At 34.5% G+C, this 23,783-nt stretch overlaps 1 protein-coding gene across 3 annotated transcripts in view; it reads left to right on the top strand.

The window, feature by feature from the left end:
• LOC113500039 (carbonic anhydrase-related protein 10) overlaps positions 1-23,783 on the top strand; it is a 50,699-nt gene that overhangs the window by 4,642 nt on the left and 22,274 nt on the right. For all 3 annotated transcript variants that reach the window (XM_026880698.1, XM_026880696.1, XM_026880697.1), the window contains exons 2-3: positions 22,622-22,724; positions 23,259-23,306. In XM_026880698.1, coding sequence (XP_026736499.1) covers positions 22,673-22,724; positions 23,259-23,306 — 100 coding nt within the window. In that variant the 5' untranslated portion in view covers positions 22,622-22,672. The remainder of the gene's footprint in view (positions 1-22,621; positions 22,725-23,258; positions 23,307-23,783) is intronic.

Genomic DNA, 23,783 nt, shown 5'->3' with positions numbered 1-23,783 from the left:
ATCTCGCCATGACGTAGATATTAGAAAATCTAGCCAACAGTGCTCGTACTCAAATAATTTCTGGAGCTATCGCTTATTATATTAACGCTTACTGTGGAATAAAACTTAAACTGTGTTACGGCATGTTCTGAACTAAAAAAAAGGAAAATATAAACTTTAATTGCACTGCAATCTTTAAATTTGAACGAAAGCTTGTCTAGGTGAAGGTAATGACCTAATAAATGCGCATTCGTGGATTGCACAAATGCGAGTGGTTGAGGTCACCATGCCAAACCAACTAAGCGGGAAGTGTCGCCGATTGAATCCCCACGTAAGACAAGCTTTTGTGTGATCCACGAAAGCTCCCGAGTTTAGGTGTCTATGTGCAAGTGAATTTTTTGAAACACCCCGCGATGTCTGAGACAGCAGTTTTTTTTAAATATATATCTCATGTGCGAAGCTTATTTATAAATAATAAAAATGTTAAAAAAAAGTCTGTAGACACTATAAGCCTATATTATCAAATGCTGACACCAGGCAGGGTCGCGAGTCAAAGTAAGCCGTGGGATATATTGCCTGACGCTGTTTGCGGTCGCTGCGTGATGAAGTGCAATGCATTACCATGTGCGAAACGAGGGAGACGCTGCACGGCGGTTCAGGTTTAGTCAGTAAGAGTCTGACACAACCACTTCTACCACTCCAAGGTGGACGATAAAGTTCATAGTCCATTAGGATTCCCCCACCATAAAAAAAATAAAAATAAAGACTCGTAAGTCGCACTGTTCGACTCATGACTCCGCCGACTTCGGTCGGGCCCAAAACTAGTCGGACTGTCTCGATAAATAGACGTAAGTAAACCGTTATTAAATAAATAACTAGTATATATTCTTGAAAGTGATTTCTTGTAGTCAAGTGACTAAGCACAGCGACTGCCTCTGGTCATGCGACGGTTAAACTGTCCGACGGAGAAAATACTTGTAATAGACTGCGTTTTCATATTTTGAAGGCCTTGCTATACACGGAATTAAGAAACTTGTTTTCAATAGTGAAATTGAAGGGTATTTGGACTAGGTAATTAAAATTTAAACAAAATGTCCTGATTGATTTTCCAGAATAGGTAACCAATAAGTCTGTATTTAATATACCACCGGGTTTTTTTTAATGAGCGTTTTGTTCATCAGTGTCGACATACTTTTTAACATATTACACCTACAATTAAATGGAAAATTCACTTTGGAAATGCGAGTTTCCTCAAGGCCTGTGTCCAATTTTAATAATGCTTTATTATTCGGTAACACACACTTATAAATTCGTCCCATTGTCCACGGTCACAATCCGATAGAAGATTTGTTTATAAGTATCTAATCCGTTGTTGGATAGTTTGATTGAATAATGAACAATAGCTACTATAGTACCATACCTTGCATTATATTGTCGCAATTACTATCCTAGTACAGTCAACAGCAAAAGTAGATGGTCTAAATTATAAATTGAATGCAAATGAACAGGGTTCACTTCAGAACTGCTTTTTTCGGTTTTAATAAGCTGGCTGGTAATTCGGTACAAATACTTTAAAAACAATACAATAATTTAAAAATCTTCCACGCCATAGGATATTTTCAGTGTTTTAAAAACTCTTGTGACGTCACTTACCAGTAAGGTTTTTACTAGCAAGTTATGTTTCTTGCCCCTACTACCATACTATTATGGTCTTAAGTGCTTTCAATCTTCCTTTATTGTAATAAATGAAAAATACGTATCAATTTTGTTTGGCAATATGTCTGACGGTCCAAACTGATCGATATTTTTAGACTCAGCGCATGCTTCACAATCTCTGACTAGCCGCCTAGCCGCTATTTGTCAGATAAATTGAAGAAAAAAATATCCACCTGCTCTGTATAATTAAACCTGTCAGGTAATTTAACGGGAACTTAGTTGGCGATTGTAAAACAGGTCTTTAGTCAAATACCCTATTAGTATTTAATTTCTGATTTTAATTAACTTCTTTTGCTATAGACTGTACCATTTGCTAACTTTGATGTGTATTGCATATTATTATTACGTCATGAGACAGCTAATGGCTTATCAATCAGAGCCTTTTGATGTGGTTGTCATGTGTAATGCGTTCGTGTCGCGTTTAGTAGTTACAAATAGTTGGTATGTGTTAAGGTAATATGCGTGGATGAGAATTTAGGTGTATTGTACGAATTAATTAATAGAAGTTAAATGATTTGAATTCCTATGTTGGCAGAAGGTTGTTATTTATTTATTTAATACAATATAAAGGATTAACAGCTAAGCAATTCTGGAGTAGATATAATTTAGTTTACAAAAAGCCGATAGTAAGTATTCAATATTTGAAACAACAGCGGTAAAAGACAGATAGATACATATAGGATAATATGAGTGTTTGTCAAGGCAATGTGATATACTTAGTATGTCTGTCTTAGTATGTTTGTATGTCTGTCTGTCTCACATGAGGCTATAATTCTTGATCTGAAATAAATAGGCAGTTACAAATTGCACTGCTGAAGTGTTTGCATTGTCGCTATAAAAACATTATTAGTATGCTAGTAATCGAAGATAAGAATAAGCAACGAACGGTAAGGTTGAATTTATTTAGTTTACGAATATTTGTACCTATTTGACCCTAAGTATGAAGCTCATAACATTATTTTGTTGCGAATGTCATATTACATGTGATGTTATCAAAAAAATAAACTTTATTTAAACAACGTTTAGTTTATATTTAGTATTGTTCGTTATTGGTTGCATTTAGGTATTGATTAGACCATCTGCTTATGCCGACATCTCGGTCCAGCATGTTATTAAATTCTGTAATTTGTATATTACATACATAAAATATCAGATGGGTAAATTAAATTGTTCGTGGTTTTGTAATAATAACCGGCCGAAACAATTTTGAAACCAAGACACAGGTGTTAAAACCACTTTATGAAAAACGGTCCAACATAATTAGAAATCTAAACTAATCAACCCTTTGAAAATCTTGTTGAAAATGAAACCTATGCGTGTCGATATAAGGTTGAAAATTCTAGTATTTTGTTAAGCAAACCTGTTCGAAATCGTCATCATCTGCTAAGCCCTTTCCTCTTTCTCCTTTCCTCCTTTCCTCACTATGTGGGGTCTACTGAATTCCAAAAATCCGTTTAATACAAGGCAGAATCCAAATAGTAGAAAAATACCAGTGTTTTACGTTTTGTCTATCTGACCTCCTCAACTTAACTAATCAACTACCGTAGCGGCTGTCAAACAAAACACAGTTAGGCCCCGCAAATTATCGTACCTACCGATACATTGAGAAAATCGCTACTACATAGACAGTCACCCATCCATGGACCGACCATGCCAAGCATTGCATAAACTGTTAGAAAACAGGACAGAAGATTGAGGTGATCGCTAAGGAATGGTAGAGCTGATTGAATGAGCTATCACAGGTCATAAGATACAGACGTTTGGACAGACAATATTAGTAATAGAGTACGTAAATCCAAAATAAAATCTGGCCTCGCTCTATCCCTAAAAACTGATTGTGAGCTTATCTAAAATAGAGAAATTCTAAAAATATTTCCACAAAATCCTGAAACCTTGTATGCAGAGATGGTGTGGAAGTTTGTCATATTGTTACTGAGGTGAATAGATGAGCCGTTATATTAAACCGGGGTGCCGCACTCAATTTCATGAAAAAACTTATAAACGGTTGTTACCCGAAACTTTGAATTTTTGGATGCGGTATATCATATTATGATGAACCTACTCACAACTTGCAAAGTATACGTTGTAAAGTTACATATAGTACATGAAATATTTCTGTAAAGGTTAATTTAGACGAAGTAAGAAATATTGTGCGTTTTACATCAATTGCGATGCTTTTTATATTTAAGCAGGTAATATATTGCACATTTGCACAATCTTTATTGCATTGTCTAGGTCATCCTTAATGTGAACTCAACTCGCTTCTCATTTTATTGTTACACTATGGACTTGTTTTAATATACTAATCTTGTATTGTCTCCGTCAAATAGGTAATTCAGTTAACCACTTGCATGTTTAATTAGAGTATATTTTTTACTGTTTTTCATTTTCAGTTTCTTTATCAACTTTCCTTAACACATCAAAAATCTTTACGTCTTTTCGTATAGTTAAAGGTAAAACATTTTTTTTATTTCACCAAACTCATAGTCACATATTTGCTTCGTCGTAATGCCACATCCATTATCATTCTCCTATCCGTGCCACGTTAGATAGGATCAACTTTTTGACGCAGTCACGGCAGAGCCGTCTCTGTAAGTGTACTTTTTAACAAAAGTTATGGCTTATGGATTAAATTTCCTTATTCTTTGACACTTCCACTGTTTGCGACGTGAATTTCGTGACAAATACTCTCGTATTATTGAATTCGTGCAAATGTAATCGCGCATGATCTTGATGGCAAAAAGAGTAAAGATTAAACGAGTTCCTTCGACAATTACGAAAATGTTTTGAAATATTTTATACCAGTAATGCATTAGAATATGATGCCTTAGAAGAAACTGATTTAGGTATCTACTTACTGTACATCTATCTATCCAAAAACAAGTAAAGAACAGAAGCTCCATAATTATCATAAAATATATGTTTCCCATTGGCATTCCAAAAAATATATCGATCTGTCAAATCAAGCAAAAACATATTTGCAACAATAATTGGTCACCCATTAAATCTATGACCGTAGATACGCTGTTTAACCTTGGTGTTTATTTCCATTACTTGTTGTTAACGCCAACAAATTAAAAAATAATCAATTTTCCATCACGGTTTACGAAACACAGCTTAGTAACAGACGGATAGACAGCTCTAAGGTTCCGAGTTTACCTCTGTTGTACAAAACCCCAAAAAAAATAAAATAATGATATACAAATTCTACCCTTTTCATTTTCAGTGTGAAAAACCGTTTACATTGTACTAACAACACAATATTGTGTGCAAATGGTGTCAACGGAAGTCCTTTGTGATGCCGCCTCATATCCCTGATTAGCTTCACCGGTGGGCCGTGCAATTAACTCTAATGTGACATTTCGGTGGGCAAAAATCTTTTTCTCCTACCCTCGTTATTGTTTTGTTTCATTTTTTGTTGTGGCAATTCAGGGGAAGGGTTTTTGAAATGTATTTAAAGAATTTCGATTGAATTGTAACATTTGAATTTTTTTATTTTTTATTTTGTCTTTATTATATTAGAAAAGTAAGAGTGCCTCTCTAAAAAATTGAAGGGTTAACAAACATTTAGAACAAATGCACAAGGATGTCTAGACTAGTCTTTATGGATCACAAAAATGCTTGTTCTGCGCGAGGATGGCACAATCTCTTAAACAGTACTATTAAGTAATCTATATCTATACTAATATATAAAGCTGAAGAGTTTGTTTGTTTGTTTGTTTATTTGAACGCGCTAATCTCAGAAACTACTAGTCCAAATTGAAAAAATCTTTTTGTGTTGAATAGACCATTCATCGAGGAAGGCTTTAGGCTATAAACCATCACGCTGCGACTAATAGGAGCGAAGATATAATGGAAAATGTGAAAAAAGCAGGGCAGGTATAAATCATAACTTACTTCTTCTACCCACGGGGACGAAGTCGCGGGCAACAGCTAGTTAAATATATAAAATTGTGTAAAGCATTACGGAGAATCGAATATCCGCAAGGCACATATATATCTTCACGTAGAACGATAATTTAAAAAAAAAAAAAATGAATGGTCTTTGAAAAAAAAAACCCTTTAAACATACCCAACGTATCCGAATCAAAAATCAAATTAACAATAATTACATTGACTAAACCAAAATCATAACAGAAAATATGAAAACGTATTTTAGAATCATGTTTTCCATTGGCGTTGGGCCATTAACGTATGTAAAGCGGCCAGTCACGCTATCACATTAACTTCTATAACATAATTAGTATTAATTAGCGAGCTTTATTAATGGATCTGTATCTGTTATGTAACAAAGGTCTTTGGAATATGCAGCGTCATTGATGCGAGGTAAATTTTAATTTGGATGAAAATTTTGTAATTTTGTTTTATATTCTGTCCAGAGCAGCTCGTCTCTAAGCTATAACCGCATAAGTGAATCGATCACAGGTTAAGCTATGCTTAACGCGGTTGGTCCGTAGATGGGTGACCATCTTTGTCGTAACGAGTTCCTCCATGTTTCGGAAGGCACGTTAAATTGTGGGTCCCGGCTGTTATTCCTACATCTTTGACAGTCGTTACAGGTAGTCAGAAGCTTGAAAAAAAGTCTGACAGCCAGTCTAACCAATAGGTATCGTGTTTCCCAGGTAACTGGGTTGAGGAGGTCAGATAGGCAGTCGCTCCTTGTAAAACACTGGTACTTAACTGAAACCGGTTAGACTGGTAGCTGACCCCAACATAGTTGGGAAGAGGCTAGGCCAATGATGATGATTTTGTAGAGTCATATCATCTGCTTGCCCATAACGAACTACATATGTTAGATCCCGATGCTAGTTTCATAGAATCAGTACCAGTGTTTTACAGAGCGATTTTCGTTCTGACCTTCACAAGCCATTTAACTAACTCTCCATTAAGATTCTTTTCTAAGTTTCTGTTTTCTGACTACCCATATTGACTGTCTAAGATATGAATGACAGTCAATACGCATAGGGTCACGTGAATTCAACATGCCTTCTGAAATGTGCATTAATATGTTATAATAGACCCTATTGTCACCAATACAAGGACTAACTACGCCAAGAGCTGTTTAGCCTGTGGACGTTTGGCCCTTGTGGCGGCTACTTGGCCACAGAATCCTTGATGCAGTTACGAACTTTATCACTGTCATAGTATAAATTATCAATTTTACATAACTCAAACAAGAATAGACTCTACTTAATACGAAGTACGGTAGAAAATTAAAAAAAAATAGTATTTCTGTATCATATTCCATAGGCTGTAGGTTGAATATCTCAACGAAAATAAAACGATGGGATCATTTTTACTTTTTAAACAAAAAGAGTGTATCCGGATTATAAAAAAATCTGGAAACGAAAAACAAAATATATTGTGTATTCTTTATTCAGGCAAATAAAGACCTATTTTTTTATTGTAAAAATAAAATTTTAATCCTTATTTATTTTTCAATTGCATTCTTTTATTGAATATCAATTTAAAATATTCTTTTGTTTTCACAATTGTACCCTGTGTGCATAAAAAGTTGCCAGTGCTGTGCAAAATTAAAAAAGTTTAAAATATAAAGGTACATGCACACTTGAAACAAGATACAACATACTAAAATAAGCAAAACGTCTTCATAATGCATCGGCAATCTCAGCAAGTAATTCTGGTACATTTTCCCTGTAACTTGTACCCATTGAATAATAGACTGAATGTAGCACCGGGCCGCGTTAATATTGCACATCTTAATTATACTGGATTAGGAGAACATGGGATTCGAGCGATACGACGTTAGTACCGTTACACCTGTGGACGTCTTGTAACATAAACTAAGTGAAGATTACAGGATAGAACAAGTCACTCAGTGATGTATGGACGGGATTTAGTCGTTCTTGTTCAGGGAAATTCGTTCTCGTGTATGGCAACACTTGCTTGTGAGTGTTGCCAGATTAAAATATTGATGTGTTTTCTTTCGAGTGTGTAGGGTAGTATTATACCTGTAAAGTTATTTTTAAATGAAGCAGTTTTTCGTAGAATTGAATGGATTGTGAGAAGCAACGAATGATTTAGTCTGTTTATTTTAAATTCACGGTTTCATTAAAGTGCTATTTGTAAGTAATTGGTATACGAAAAATACGTGGAAATATTTAAAATTAAATTGTACCGTACATAATTATTATTTCAGTTTTGAAGAAATTTTCATAAACCGATTGATATGAATCATCAATACCAAAATTAAATAGCCTGAACTGTTAATGAGTTCTTCGCGCACAAACGAACTGACAAAAAAAAATCTCTTCGTTATCATTGTAATTTCATCTTTTCACGATTTCACATGTATAGATTGTATTGCCAGTTTACCTAGTACAAAAACTAAAATGTTTATTAAACTAAGTCTAGATAATTCGCAGACTAGATAGGTGTTACCTGGATAAACAATCACACCGCGCGGCACACGCCTGTTTGATCTGCAAATATTTGTCTAAGTCTGGCGTCTCCTAAATGCCCCTACGGTTCTATTAGAACTGAATCTGTCTGTGGTTGGAACTAACTTGGACTTGTATTTTAACAAGGCACTAGGTATTAATATGATATAATTTACCTAACCTTTATTTTGGTCTGAACCTTTTTTGACTCATTGGACACTGTAGTGTGCAAAATATTCATTGCACATTTTTTTTCAAGATCAAAAACTGCTGAGAGAATCGTAGTGACATTTTATGAGACCAAATGGCATGTATCACGTTAAATTGGAAATCTGAGGGTAAAAACATAAAAAAACTAATTGAGAACTTCCTCGAATTGTAAATTATGCCAATACGCACATTTTAGCTACGATTATTTAGTAGTTACAAACAAACAAACAAGAAAGTGTATAAAAACGTGGAAAAATGCAACAAGGAAACGTAAAACTGATTCTAATACATCTCAATCCCCACAATTAAACCAGAATCCGAGTAATCTCGAAGTAACAGCTAAAACAATTTGTAAATAAACAAAGATACAATCTTCTTGGCTATCTTGTAGCTGAGGTAACTCAGTTAATAATAAATAAGTCGTTTTGCCCTCGGGGCCGGAGTAATATCACGTGAGATCTCTAGGGGATGACTATTTGTTGCACAACCAGTGCACGTAGCTATGTGTACATATATAATTTTTGTTATACAGGTTTTATAGCCGTTTCCGAGAAAAATACTTAGGTAAGTCATCGTCATCCTAGTTTTTCCTAACTGTTGGGTTCGGCTTCCAGTCTAAACGGATACAACTAAGTATAAATGTTTTAAAAGGAGCGACTATCTATCTGACCTCCTCAACCCAATAAGGGGCAACGCGAAACCCCTTAGTAAGACTGGTAGTTAGACTTTCTAGCTTCTTTTTCCATTAATGACTTTCAAAGACGTGTTATTAACCGGCGGGAGCCACAATTTATCGTGGCTTCCGAAACATCCTTTCATGGACCGAACGTATCAAGAGTAGCTTAACCAGTGATCGACTTGAAAAGTTGTTACTTTAAATACAATGGTCCAATCTGACAATCTATTTACAAGGAAGGTTTCCACCAAATAAAAGCATAATTAAGTCCAAAAGCTCCCCATGTAGAAAAGAGGATTATGTAAATTCTAGTCATAATTTTATTTACCATGCTCAAATAATAGCATTATGTAGATCAGTATTTTCTGCTAAACGGAAGTTTTTACAATGATTCTGATTCTACAATTCTTTTACCTATTCAAACTTCTAACTTAAACAGTTCTGTACAAAGATCACATTAGCATGGCTAAGTATATCGAAAGCCAATCCTTAAGGTAAGGATCCTGTATTAAACCCCTCACTTATATACAACCGAAATCGATAGCCGACTATAAGTTGCAATCCATGGCGCGCTACCCTCAGTGAGTTTAGATTCCATAGTAAGTGCAGCCAGCAATGTATGACAAATGAAGTGGTGCTCTCAAACTTATGTCCGTCGTTTAGTAGCAGTGTATCAAGTTTACGTTTTGCAAAACATGCTCTTATTAGGGATGCAGTGTATTTTATTTTACAGAGTTTATCTCTGGAATTGTTGCTAAGTAATGTTTGTCCTTTGTTCTGTTGTTTTGTTTTACTTTGGCCTTTGTTTCTCATTAGAGTTATCTATGATAATAGCTTTTATTTTGTATTTGAACCAGTTTGGTTTCCGACCTGTAGACACTTGACATTTAAAAATATGCGCAGAACATGACTGATTGTCTGAAATAAGGAAATCTTTTTTATATAAGTACATATTTTACAACTTTCAAACCACAACACTTAGTCTCAAACTAGCTAAAGCTTGTATTCTGAGCACTGAACAACTGATAAACAAACTTATATATTTCTAAATACAATTATAATATACATAAATTTCACCCAGATAGGAAACAAAAGATTGTCCTCGTCACACAATCATTAATCCTGGTTGGGAATCGAACCCACGACCTCCGGTCTAGCAGTCAGGGCCACTAGCCACGAGTCCAACAGGCTAGTCAATTTTATAAGACAATTGGCTAAATAACGTTACTGACTTGTCATGTAAGTCAGTAGGAAGACAAAGCCCGGTAATCGCGTGTCACTAAAAAGCATTTATTAATATTAATTAATTTACTAGACGTGTAAAGTCATAACTTAGCATAAAAAGTTATGAAATATTGAACGAGCTAAAAATATAGTGTGTTTATTGGTAGATGCGAAGCTATGCAATTTGTTTAAACTATCAATCCCTTGGGATTCTACACCGGGCAACGACACGGCGATATTGTGAACTAGTTCTAATTATTTTCGCATACGCAATATAATTAAGTTTAAACAAAAACTACGGCTAATTTTAATAAATTATCTTATGCTTTTGGACTTTAAACAATTGTTTGCATAAAAATGTAAAAATACTAAATGACAATTAAAATTAGAGTATGTTATTTTCTATGATAAATTCATTAAATAAAACGGAATTCCAAATCCTATTTATTGGGAATTCACGAATGAATATGGCCGGTTTTTGAAAGGTTTCTATCAATATTCATATAATTAAAATGTTCCATAAATTAATAGATTTTCAATACGCGTTAATTACTTTACAATTATTGATACGATTACTAATAACTATTACAGAATTTTATAATTGTTTCTCATTGTTTTGCATATTGTAGCAAAAAGAACGGAATAAATACCTGCACACGAACCACCTATTAAAATATTTCGGATTCAGTTGTAGGCTTGCGCAATGTAATGCGCTTTTTCTTTCTCTTACACGATGGCCACAAATTTATGAAATGTAGCGATGAGAAAACGAAAAGGAAACTTAAAATGTATGAAAGTGGCGGGACTTTAAATTCCGTTTGATCTACTTCAAGTAATTGCGGACAAACATACATACAAACAATCGAACTGAAAACCTCCTTTTCTTGAAGTCGCTTAAAAATGTAATTTGTCTAGGATACCTGAGTTAAAGTCATTGATAAAGTTACCATCGTAAGTCTGTTTAGAGTTATACCGCAATAAAATGCCAAGAAAAAAAAATTAACCACAAAATTGCGACATCGTGGATAAATCAACTAGTTTCAGTAAAATAAAGTATTGACGAACTTTACACGATATTATATAAATAACATATTAGAGAATTACCATATTATCAAATGTTAATGAAACCATAAATCCGTATTTGAGACAAACCAGCTTTATAAGACCCCTATAAGTTTAACGTGACTGCCACTAAATATCATGCTGTAGGCTCATTATACTGAAAGTTTTTAAGAATCTGTCACCCAAGGAACTGAAGCCACGGAGCTAAGAACTCCGCCCAGGATTTACATATTTTAAAAGTAATTCACACCTGTTCCCCTTCAAAGTCGACCGCGAATGCCGTCACTTCCGCGAGAACCACAGAATATGAACTAAATGGAGTGACAAAAGTTGGAGACATTCTTAAAAAAAACTCTTTATCTGATTTTTTTCGAGCTCTCGTTTCTCTCCAGCCAAATAATATTTTAACTATTGTTCGTGTTGATGGAAAATCCTCCATTGAATGAAAATATCAGGTATAAATCACGTGACTTTTAGCAATGATAATATCTTATATCTATCTATCTTAACGCTATATATTAGATACGCTATTCGCGTCAGCATCGATGTCATATTATCAAAAACTCAAATTAAACACTCCATTTATTAGTTAATCCGTGACCAAGACCAAAAGTTCCGTGGGAGCCGCGAATTCCTTTCCTTCAGGTGTTAATTTCACAAAATTGTCTTACCTCTGCCGCGGAGTACTGTTTCACGGTAATATTAATTAAGGGCTAAACTTTTTGTCTCGCGATTAACAGCTTTGTTGGTTATACATTTTAATTTTGCCTTACCCGTAGTTCAAAATCGTAGTCGATCTCGTAGAGAATCAGGGAAGATTTGGGAGAGGCCCTAAGTGCCCAGAAGTGGGACACAGTGGGCTAAATAATATTAATAATAGTGGGTTTATACAAAAATATCGAAATAATTTTGCATGTAATGAAATTATTGTTCTAACCTGTGTTTATTAAGGTTATTTTATGAGGTTGTTCTTTGTTTTTTTTAAGATAAAACTATAAATCATTTAACATTGATTAGTTAATTAATTAGAAACATCTAAAAATAACACCTAAAAACTGTCAGAAGCATCAAACTAATTCCAGTAACAATTCAGTGTCCATTAACAGAATTAACTCACAGTGGCATTGTCATACACTATAACCAGCTACGTAAGGGTATTCAACGAAATATCCATTATCCATAAATTGATTTTCCACGATACACAAAAGGATTATCCTGGTACACAAGTCCCAATTTATTATAAACAATAGTTGGCTTTTTGACCTATATTGACGTGATTATAGTTACAATGTCTTCGTCAGGTAGTATCGAATAACGGTGGAACAAAAGATGAAAAGAATATCAAAGGATTTGCCTTGAAGAAATGAGATTGGTTAAGTGCGAGACGGACTTGCGGCTATAAGGGTTCCGGATCATTAAAAAAAAGCAAAAGTCATCACGGTTCGTGATACACATCCTGGAGACAATTTATTAGGCTATTGAAATGGAAGCAGAAACAAGGGATTCCTTATTGCCCTCTCGCACTGATAAGTGACGTCATTATAAACTATATATTATCTCCAATCGTGACGTCAATAATCTTCACTCCTTAACTTTAATTTGCTTGTACAAGTTTCTAGCTCCCATAAAGACACTGTTTCTACGGAAGCAAAAAAAAAATATTTCGGCTTTAGATTTCCGTTTCTTATACTTTTGGTACAACTTGTTTTAAAGGTCTTATGGGTGAAAATAACAACTTTCTTCTACTAAGCACGTCTATTCCGAAATCCTATCATGAGCTGAGATTTAATTTAGTAATCCTAAATAATTCCCAAATACAATCTGGAAAATTCTGTGCGCCATCTTCGGACACAGCACTTCAAATTTAGCATTTATATCTCTGAATACTATTCCACAACCACGAAAACTCAATCCCACTAATTTATCATTACGCCATTCTTTAAATCATTAAGATCTGTGAATAAGTGCTCCAATCTCCACAATTGCAACATATCGAAACGAAAAATTCCACCGCTCAAAGAACATTTACGTCTAAAGTTTAATACCATTAAGTCGTCGCCGACGAGTGTGACGATAAACAAGCGACAATGCACGACCGAATCCACTCAACTAAATTAACTCAGTGGTACCTCCTTGTTGCTGCATTAGGATGTGTGTTACACCGACGCGTACCATGGAAATGTGAATTCAGAAATTTGTGTAATAAATTTATATTTTACGTAAGCCGATGTAGCGGGAAAAAGCACCGGGTGATTTGCTTCTGTACTTATCAAATCAAATCAAATCAAATCATTTATTTCGCTTTAAATATGGGTACAGACAGATGTTGGTATTTAAGTCAAATTTAGTTCCACACATTATGCCTTACGCAGCATGCGAAAGTATGAACACCAGACATGGTGTTATTTAAATATAGATAAAAAAATAGATAAAATTAATGAAAGTTAAGTAAATTATATTACAATGACATAATTCAGTCTTAGCGTAATAATATACTTAGGTGCAATATCACGCAATTAATAATCATAAATGCTGTAGGTACTAAAATCTGTTTTCGAAAACCTCTTTAAGGTATAAACATTGTTTAATAAATAGTGCTTTATTTTACGTTTCATTTGCAGTAATAAAACGTAAAATCTCGCTTCATCCTGGCTGGCCTTTTGGAATTTTGGGTAGAACTCTATTAAAATTGCACTAAATAGCGATTAATTATGGAATGCCAATCTCAAAGAGTTGATAAGTAAAAGTATTGATAAAAGCAATTAAGGACGAATTTATATTGAATATCTTCATGCTCCATGTATTCAACCGTGACTTCTGAATGCCTACGTTGTATGGTTGTCACATTAAATCCTAAAATCATTATGAGTATATTACATTTTGAAAATTGCCATTTTTAAACTGCTACTGATTATTATGTTTTGCTTCCTTATTTGTGGACCAGAGTTTTCATTTTAAGGAAAAGCATTCAAAAATGTATTTTTAACAAATCGTTTAAGAACCTCTTCAGTTTCATTTCATTTCCACAAATAAATAATTGAAAATCGCAAGTCAGAACACAGCTCATATTACGCTCCGGTGTGAGAGACAGCCACATTTATTTGTATTTCGTATAGGGGAATCCGATACGCGACCCTCGGCGAACAGACGAATGTATTGGATTGCTCGGAAAAATTGTTGGCAAAATCCTTTGTGTGAGCGTTTAATGGCATTTTCTATTTCATGAGTGAAGACCATTTTGATTTCATAACGAGAATGTATAAGAATGGAATGTACGAGACATTTGTATGATGGATTATGATTTTGGAGGAAATTATGTTTTTACGGCTAGTTAGTAATGTTAGTATAGTGAGTTCATTTATTAGACGAGCACGTTGTACTTGAGTGAGATTGAAGGACGGTTGTGTTTTTTCGTTTATATATTAAATTGCTTTTGTGCTTAATAGATTGACACTAGATTTGTAAATGAATATGTGTATGTGTTGACTTGTTTTTGTGTTTACTTAGATCTATTAAAACACGTCGGACATTTTCCATGAACTATACTTGGAACCAAACTTAGATTACTAACAAGATCGACACTAGATTTCTAAATAAATATGTGTTTATTATTTTTTGTTTTTATGTTAATTAATATTAGCTTGATATTTTGTTATTTTGGGAATATTGAACTTTTAATTTCTTTAAAAGTAAAGTAAACGTGTTGTGTCTTCTGTACGTAGGTGTAGTAGATTGAATTGCGGAATCGATCCAGTCTGATCGCATTAGTAGCGCGCTAGCAGTAAAGCCTGATAGATGAAGAAGTGATTCGTATAGGTTTTCCAATTTAAAACGTATCTACTTGTCCAAATTCCCGATTTTTAATAAGAATGATAGTTTCAGTCCCCAAAAACAAAAATAAGACATTCTTCTTTTTTTTCTTTTCTGTTTTTGGGGAGTTTTAATTTCTACTAACTTTCCTTAAACTTGAGACACTACTACCGCTGTGTCAGCTCATGATTAGTGACATATTTTTTGCTTAGTAACATATATAACAGAAATGATATCAAAAAGAAACTAATCACTACATTATTAGTTATGCTGTTGCTCGCGGTCGCCCGCTTGGATATCGGTTACTGTTGCAAAAATATTACCGTCCTTTGAGGCAGTCGCATAACCAGTACCTAGTTTGGGTTTTTATCTGACTTCATCAATGACCTCCATCGAAATTCATCAAAAACAGCCCAGCTGTTTGAGCGTGTTTATCAAATATACCAAACAGTCTCACAAAATTTCGCTTTTATAATATTGTGTCATTATTTATTAACTCGTTACTTTAAAACTTGCAATATTTTTATAATAAAAACTACAGCATGAAAAACCTCCTTTCTAAAGTTCAAAAACCTCCTTAGATACATTTTACTTTTCCAAATTAGTCCTCATTTATATCTGCGCCGTACATTCATCTCCCGTCGCGTCGGCGCCACTCTGTCGCGACGCACTGTCTCCTGCCCACCCCAAGAAACTGTATCTGTAGTCAAGCAAGTCAGTAGGAAAAATCTATTCTAATAGAAAATGGAGGAGAAATTTTGTTAGTTTGTTTAGATGGCGAATTTATGTGGGAGTGATTTTACTTGTTCGTTTTTAGGGTTACGTACTCAAAGAATAGAAACCGAAGCCTAGTACTGAGTGGCACATAATGTGTTCCCTCTGTCCGCCAGTTCTTAGTCGCCAGATCTTTATGCTTTATATTCTTAGTTATAGCGGCATCAGTCATCTGTGAATATTTCATCACAGTAATGAGAAACAGCGTGACTTACAGACAAAAATGTCAAAGCCTAACTCTACAAAGAGGTCTGTCTGTAGTTGAAGTGTACTTTCTGAATACTATATTGTTGATAAAAAATAATCGCAATAATCAAATACAGATACAAAGACAAGATCTTTTTCTCAATTAATGTAAAGTGCTTCTTTAATTGTCCGTAATTTTTTTTTTAATAATACTGACTACACATCTATAGTCTACATATTACAAGTTGCAAGATAGGGCTGTAGGGCTGTCTAAATCAAGTTTTATTCAGGCCTTGCATTATGTATAGGGAGGAAGTTTGGTTTGTCTCCCACGAGATGTTATTGACTGTGATTTACGAATTAGAGTTACTTGAACATTGATTATGTTACTGTTTGTTGCGTGTTGTGTTGTTAGTTCGGATAATAATTTGTTTTGAGTGCACAAGTTAATAATCAATGGGTTTTAGCAATTTTATTTATGTATAGTTCAGGAAATGAAAATAAAAATGTAATAGAACCACTGTATCAAATTTATTTAAATAAAAAAAAATTGAGCATATAGTCCACGCCAGTTCACAGGTTTCCTCACGAAAAATAATTAAGACAAGACATAACTTTAAAAGTATAATAGTACATTGACTGCGTAGATAAAAATCTATACCTAGAACCTCTAGGCCAACACGACATCAAATCATTAAAATTCACTCAAAAAAAAATACTCAAAATTCAAATTTTAGTTTCTTTATTACACTCTCAATCGAAACCGGTCGATCGATATTTTTGTCAAGTTAAGCTAAAATATTTGGATTTACAAACGTCCTTCTTTATACATTATTATACAAAACGCTACAAGCAATTTACAAATTAGTACATCGTTAAACGCCTCGGCAACAATGTATTTAAGGAAGCAACACCCTTTACTACGTCATCACGTAACGTATTCACGTAAAAAAGCCTACGGTTACGGTTAGTTACGTCAACAGCAAGTTTCAGATACACCCCACATCCTGTAAACAACGAGCTTTGTCTACAAACCGATGTTAACTTCCGGTTGCGTTGGGGCCACTAAGTTAGCGTTGAATAAATAAACAATAAATTAATTATTAATTCGTTTTTTAGAAAGGTATTTTTTCAGGTTTATTGGCGAGAATTTATACGTCTTTAGCTAGAGCAAATATAAAAAACGGTTGGAATAGTATCACTGACGTATGTGATAAAATATTAAAAAAAGTAGGTACGGAAAAATAAGTTTGAAAAAATATGGTCACCCATCAAATTTATGATTTTACTGCCGTTGCTTGTCCTCGTCATCATCGACATAGCAAAACAAAGAGTCAAATTATCAATTTTCTAGCTATCACGTTTCATATTACACTAACTGGCGACAGATGGACTGACAGATAACGGTATCTGGTAAAGGTAATAGGGTTCCAATAAAAATAAATACTTCAAGAACCTTCATTAAGAATACCGCCTGTTGGAGGCAGACCTTGATTGAAAACACATTACGTGACATTATCAATGCTTATGTATTTAAAAAAAAACCGGTTCGAACTAGTTTGACGTAGGAACGAGTGATGATGACGGGTTCGCAGTACAAAGAGTTGAGTCCTCATTGCTCGTACACAAAATGGCTATGCAACAAGTCAAGCCATATGGACTAGACTGGGTGTCTTGTTCATTTTACTGAAAACAAGGATTCGTGGTTCATATAAAAGCTTATTCTAGGCATAGATCGAACTCGCGATACTTCGGGTTTATGGTGACCATTACAACTTGTCTATCTGAACAGTAGAATATGTTTCCCTTCAATTTTCTTACTAATATCTTGAGTACTTTTAATATTTCACAAAAACATGACAACGCGATTATACGCTATTTGTGTGGCCCGAAAGTACAACAGCAAACGCTGTTAACGACCACGCTAATCAATAAAGCAACTTTCAAACTTATTCTCCATGACATAAGGCTTAAAATAGAAAACAATGTACCTAACTTTAGATTTACGATTTCTGCAAATGTATTTTTTTTTCATTGTACCGTTTCTTTGCTGAAAAATATGTTATGTTTAATGAGCCATTTGTTATACGTGTATGTATGATATGAATATTTTAGATATTTCGTCTGTTTACATCTTGAAAATGTCTTGATGTTCCTTTACAAAATAAAATATAATAAAACCGGTTTTTCGCGAGTTTTACTTGTAACACTGAGAGTTCCGTACCAGCAGGCAAAAGAAAAACAAATTCGCAATAGCAATATTGGTCACCCATCAAATTAATAACTGTCCTAAACATTGCAGAACCTCCATTTAAATTTGTTGTTCCAGTGGCGACACAAAATACACCCTCTGTTAAATGTAGAATTTCAAGACAGTTGTACTGTCTTGAAAATACCACCACCGGAGCCTTGGTATAATAATAGCCTTAGTATCATATAGTGATAGGGTTCAAAGTTTAAAATTTAGGTACGAAACCTATTGTCATGTATTCCTAGCTATAAAAAACTTTACGCCTCTTGTTGTAAAGTCCAGCTTGATATTATTGAATTCTAAGTCACTTTAGTATAAAGTGCTAACAGTCTGAACAAGCAAGTCATAGCCCCGCCATATTTTTGCGACTTGCACAAAACAGCAACTGGCAATTCATCTTGTTTTTAAAAGAGCATGCCAACTCCTGCTCCCTCTTACTTGTCGCCAGACTGTCTGGCGCCGGTTATACTGCCACCATTCGAAACTGTTGTCTGGCAATAGTACAGTTAGAAGGAAAAGTCCATTAACACGGTCAAATTTGAAAATTGCCAGTATTATTGGCATGTAGGGTTTGGTGTTCAGGTTGGTGTCCTTATGCTTAAAGTGCCATTATTTTTTATTAGCGGAGTTGGTGTTACTTGTGTTGTATGCTGCATGTTTTTTGGAATGCTTCTATTTTGAGCTAAAAAAATATACATAGTTTAATTTTTTTTTCTCATGATAGGACATTCATATTTGGGACTTTTCTTACTTATCTAACTATGGTTGTTTTTAAATTCTTATTACAGCAAAATATGTAGTTTCTTGTCGATCCTTCTCCGTAAGAATGACATTTTGGATCCGGGCAACTAGAAAACGCCTGATTTAGGCTTGGTGTTAATCTTATTTTGTTACCCGAATAGCGAATGATTAATTTTGACCTTGTCTAGTCCTTTCGTAAATCGATATTTATGTTGCTGACAGTACTTATATGCGGCAATCATATTTGCGTATACTTGTAGTAAAGTACGTTATCGGGAATTTTGTTTTGATATCAAAGATAGTTTGTTTGATATTATGTTTTCAAAGCTAATAGGAATTCGGTGAGCTAAATGCTACTATTATTTTTAGAAGCCTTAAAAGCTACTTACCTTCATCCAATTTCCTAGGTATGAAAAGATTGATAAACTCCTGCTTTTTTAAATCAATTGAAAAGTATTCAAATGAAACTACTTTTACGGATTTTATCGCGGTTTAATTTTACAAGGTAGCATGCAAGTATCATGGTCACGGGCAGACTGACCGACACGGGCCCGTGACCATGATACCTGCAAAGGTTTCGAAACGTCGGAAACTAAAATCTAAAATTAAACCGCGATAAAATCCGTAAAAGTAGTCTCATTTCGATGTCTAACATTCGCGTAACCTAAGAAATTGAAAAGTAGTTCCAAGGCTAGGCAAATATTTTAGTTAAGCCGGATGAAAATTAAATCGCATTGCCACGTACAGGCATATACTGCAAATCACATTTAACGAATTTATTTTGTTACAAAATATCTTAATTAAATTTTAATGAAAATTAATTCTAACATATAACGAAGCTGTGTTAAATAAATCAATGGACAATGTTTGCAATTTGTTATAAATAGATAATTACAGAGGGAATGACCGCTAAACACCACTTTTGGTTATGTCAGTCATTAACCAAAATTAGGTAAAATCCGGGTACATCGAAATTCAACGTTCTATTGTTAGCGTATTTAATTTTGTGGACTTGAAATAGTGGCTTAACAATATAATTGAATGTGGGTATTTTATAAAAAGTACCTTAACCTAATTAATAAAGGTTCAGTTTAAAATGTATCACAGTGGTAAATTTTGAGAAGTAAAGTTATGGATCTAGATGATATTATGATAAAGAAAGATCAAGAGCGAGTTGCACGCTATCGACAATGAGGTTTCCTTAAAAACAGGCTAAAGATAAATAGATAAACAAAACTTGGTCACCCATCAAACTTATGAGCGTAGCAATCACTGTTGAACCTCGATATCTGTTTCAATACTCTAGCTACCACGACTTATGACATACAGCCTGGTGCCAGACTATTGATTCTTTTTAGTCTTCCGTGATTGATAATACTACCTGATGAACTCCAAAAAAAAAACATTAGACATACATTTTCAATTACTCAACAGAGATTTGTCATTTTTCTTGTAGCAAAATACATAAATCTTCACCAGAACATTCATAAACAATGCACAGCACTAAGTCACTACACAAATGGATTCAAATGATGGCCATGCTCGTTAAAGGGTGACTGTTGAGCACCGGAAACAGATACCATCGGTTACACCGGAAGTGGGAGGGGCTAACGACTGAAGATTGCACCCCTAACTTGAAGTGAGAAAGTCCAAACGCCTTGAGATCTGATGTTTTGCTTTGTATAGAGATCGTAAATTGATAGTTTTGGTTTGTGTTTTTATGGGGCAAAATAAAATAGGGTTATTAAAGATTTTTCCTACAAGTTTAAGCCTGCGTTTTCGTCTATGTGGATGTTGCAGAGTATTTTTTTTTTTTGTCGGATACTTCACAGACACTATTTACATTTTTTGTCTAAATCGGTTAAGTGCTTTCGCCGTGTGAGCGTTACAAACTCAAATTTAATTTTATAGTATCAGCCGGGATTAAAGTATTTACAGAGGAAAAAGAAGAAAACAAAACTGTGCCCTGATTTAATTTAAAATAAAACTATAATAATGTTAAAATAAACAATAAATTTCCACTTAAACGTTTCCGTATTATTTATTCTGAAATTTTATTACGTAAAGTTTTTTTCTATTGCATTTTTTGCGTTGCCTTTTTTTCAGTACTTCTATTAATTATTTGTAATCAATAATCCCAATCAGCAGTAAACCGTTAGACATAAGCCCTCTCCCAAGTAGTCAGGACTCACGAAGTTCTGTACTAAAAATTGTCAGTTTTAATTTGGATTTTCCCAAAAACAATGCATTCTATCCCTCCCCATCAGATTACTGTCTCCTAGTGATAATACTGGCTACGCAATAATGACCTTTATATACACGTATACTATACATATACCCTTAATTATCCCAGATAAGCAGTACCAACTTAATCCCAAGAATTACACCCAATGATAATTAGAAAAAGCTTAAGATCAACCCACTGTGTGCTACGGTCTGGACAGATGTGAATTACAGATAAAAGCCTAATTTCCTTGTACATCGCTGTATCGTTGGAAACTGATAAGGGTTTAAAGCTAATCTTTTGGATATTTCTGGAGATCCGAGTGTTTTTTGTTTTGTTGTTTTTAGGGTATTATTTTTTTGGAAGTTAGTTGTGACGGATCCCTTTGGTAGGACGTATGTGCTTCTCAGTGTGTACTGATTTGAATTTTTTTTCATTTATGGATTTAAATTTTCGGTACTTTAAAAAGCATGTTTTATTCTCTTACGCTGAAGAAGCGCATTTTCTTAAATAGGCTTTTTAAGCACTAACAGCCAACAGGCGTAGGGTTTCACTGTTTCACCCGACTTAATGGCGAATATTTGGAATCCAAGTTTCATCACGAGATCATTCGTTGATGCTGTCTTAGCATAATTTAAAAAATCATATAACTTCGAAGGCGCATCTTAAAAGGTCCTATACCTAAATGAAACAATCCGCCATATTAAAAAAAAACCTCTCCAAAGTAAATGATATTCTGAACCAAATGTTGACATGGATTAGTAGTTGCAATTAACTGGCGCAATTAACTAAAGACAAATATGAGGTTACGGTGTTAACGACCAGCTGGCATGCGAGCGCAACGACCCTAGTTTTTGTCTGTAATTAAAACAAAACAATTTATCGTGATTGTATGTTCATGTAACGATTTTTGTTTAATCACCGCCAGTTTTTGCTTCATGCACTTTTGTGTATTATTTGGCTACGGTTTTTGGACAGACTGGTAAAATATTCTCAAACATAGATGGAGAGGAAGCAGAAGAATAGATGGATGGATTGTGTGAAAAGTGAAAGACAGGCAGAATGGAAGAGATAATCGTTTTGCGAGGAGACAAAATAAAACGGGACCAGAGAAGGCAGTTAAGCTTTCTCAAAACCTTTAAAAATATTAGCTAATAGTAGAGGCATATGTCATCGATGTGCATGTGTTTTGGTATAATTTAACTATTTGTCCTGGATGGGAATCGTACCGACCGATATAGCAGTCAGGGCCACTAACCACTAAACAAGCCAGTCACTTTGCTTCTTCACCTTGTTCAAAATTCTTAAAGATATTTTCTTTCTTTACCTTGTTCAATATTATTAAATACTCGTTTTCATTGTTACAGATATAGTGTCAGCCAAATGAGTGTTCCGGTGTGACCGGCCGCATCGTCACGATGCACCAATGCTCGCTCTTCATACTCATTCTCCTGTGCGTCTCTGTCAGAGGTAAGTTATAAATATACCAAGGCAAACCATAACTATAAGACTTTTATAAGTTCAAGTATGGATAGACGAATGGTTGACGTCATCACGCCAAACCCAGTGTCGCCACGTGTCACCGGTTTGATCCCGTAAGACAAGCGTTGTTTGCTCCACGAATGCTTGTCCTGAGTCTGGGTGTCTTTGGGCATGTGACTGAGTTTTTGTGAAATCCCTGCGTCGCAATTACTAAATTCTTTAGAGCAACTTATTTTGTAAGAGCGCGAAAAAATGAGAGGTAAATTAACGTGCGGGTAACCGGGTTTGGGAGGTCGGATGGATAGTCGGTCTATATATATAATAACAATGGTTTTCAATTGCATCCGATTAGACTGAACGATGACCCCAAAAAAGTTCTAAAAAAGCTAGGTGGATGTGCCTGTTAATTTTATTTTATAATTTACCTGTTAAAAATACTCAGATATAGCCACAGAAATTAATTTGTGGATATAGTCTAGATGTAACCCTGATCTAGTTTTAATTAATTAAATATTGTTTCAGACATATCCGGGAGCTGGGAGGAATGGTGGACGTACGATGGAATTTCTGGTGAGTACTTCATGTAGTACTAACTATAGTCTGGAAGACTGACTAGTTATAGTTTGATAGGAACTAGTGGCTCTCACGGTATACAGCAACAGAGGCAATAATACTGTCTGGAATAATAAAAACATGTAAAAGAATTTTGTTCCCACCTCTCGGCACAGACTTTTTGACGTATAGAAAAGTGAAAGCATTATCGATCAACACGCATCCTTACAGCGGATTGGGAATTTCAGTTTCCACTGTTTTTGATTCAGGTTTCCTAGCCACACAAATGGTGTCTTAGAATGAATAAAGAAATACTTACAATTTTTTTTTAATTAACCTTAGAGCTTCTCTTGCATGGGATTCGAAAGTGCTCCTCCTGCAAAGAACCAAAATCAACGTCAAGTGTTTCAAGTAAGCCGTTTTCCAGGCACTTGAAAAACGTTACAATATTGAGTCTAGGTGCACAGTTCCAAAATGACATTCTTATGGAGAAGA

This window comes from Trichoplusia ni, chromosome 13 (genome assembly GCF_003590095.1).
Source record: "Trichoplusia ni isolate ovarian cell line Hi5 chromosome 13, tn1, whole genome shotgun sequence".
Lineage (NCBI taxonomy): Eukaryota > Metazoa > Arthropoda > Insecta > Lepidoptera > Noctuidae > Trichoplusia > Trichoplusia ni.
The sequence above is the reverse complement of the archived record's forward strand: the minus strand, read 5'-3'. Positions and strand labels throughout refer to the sequence as shown.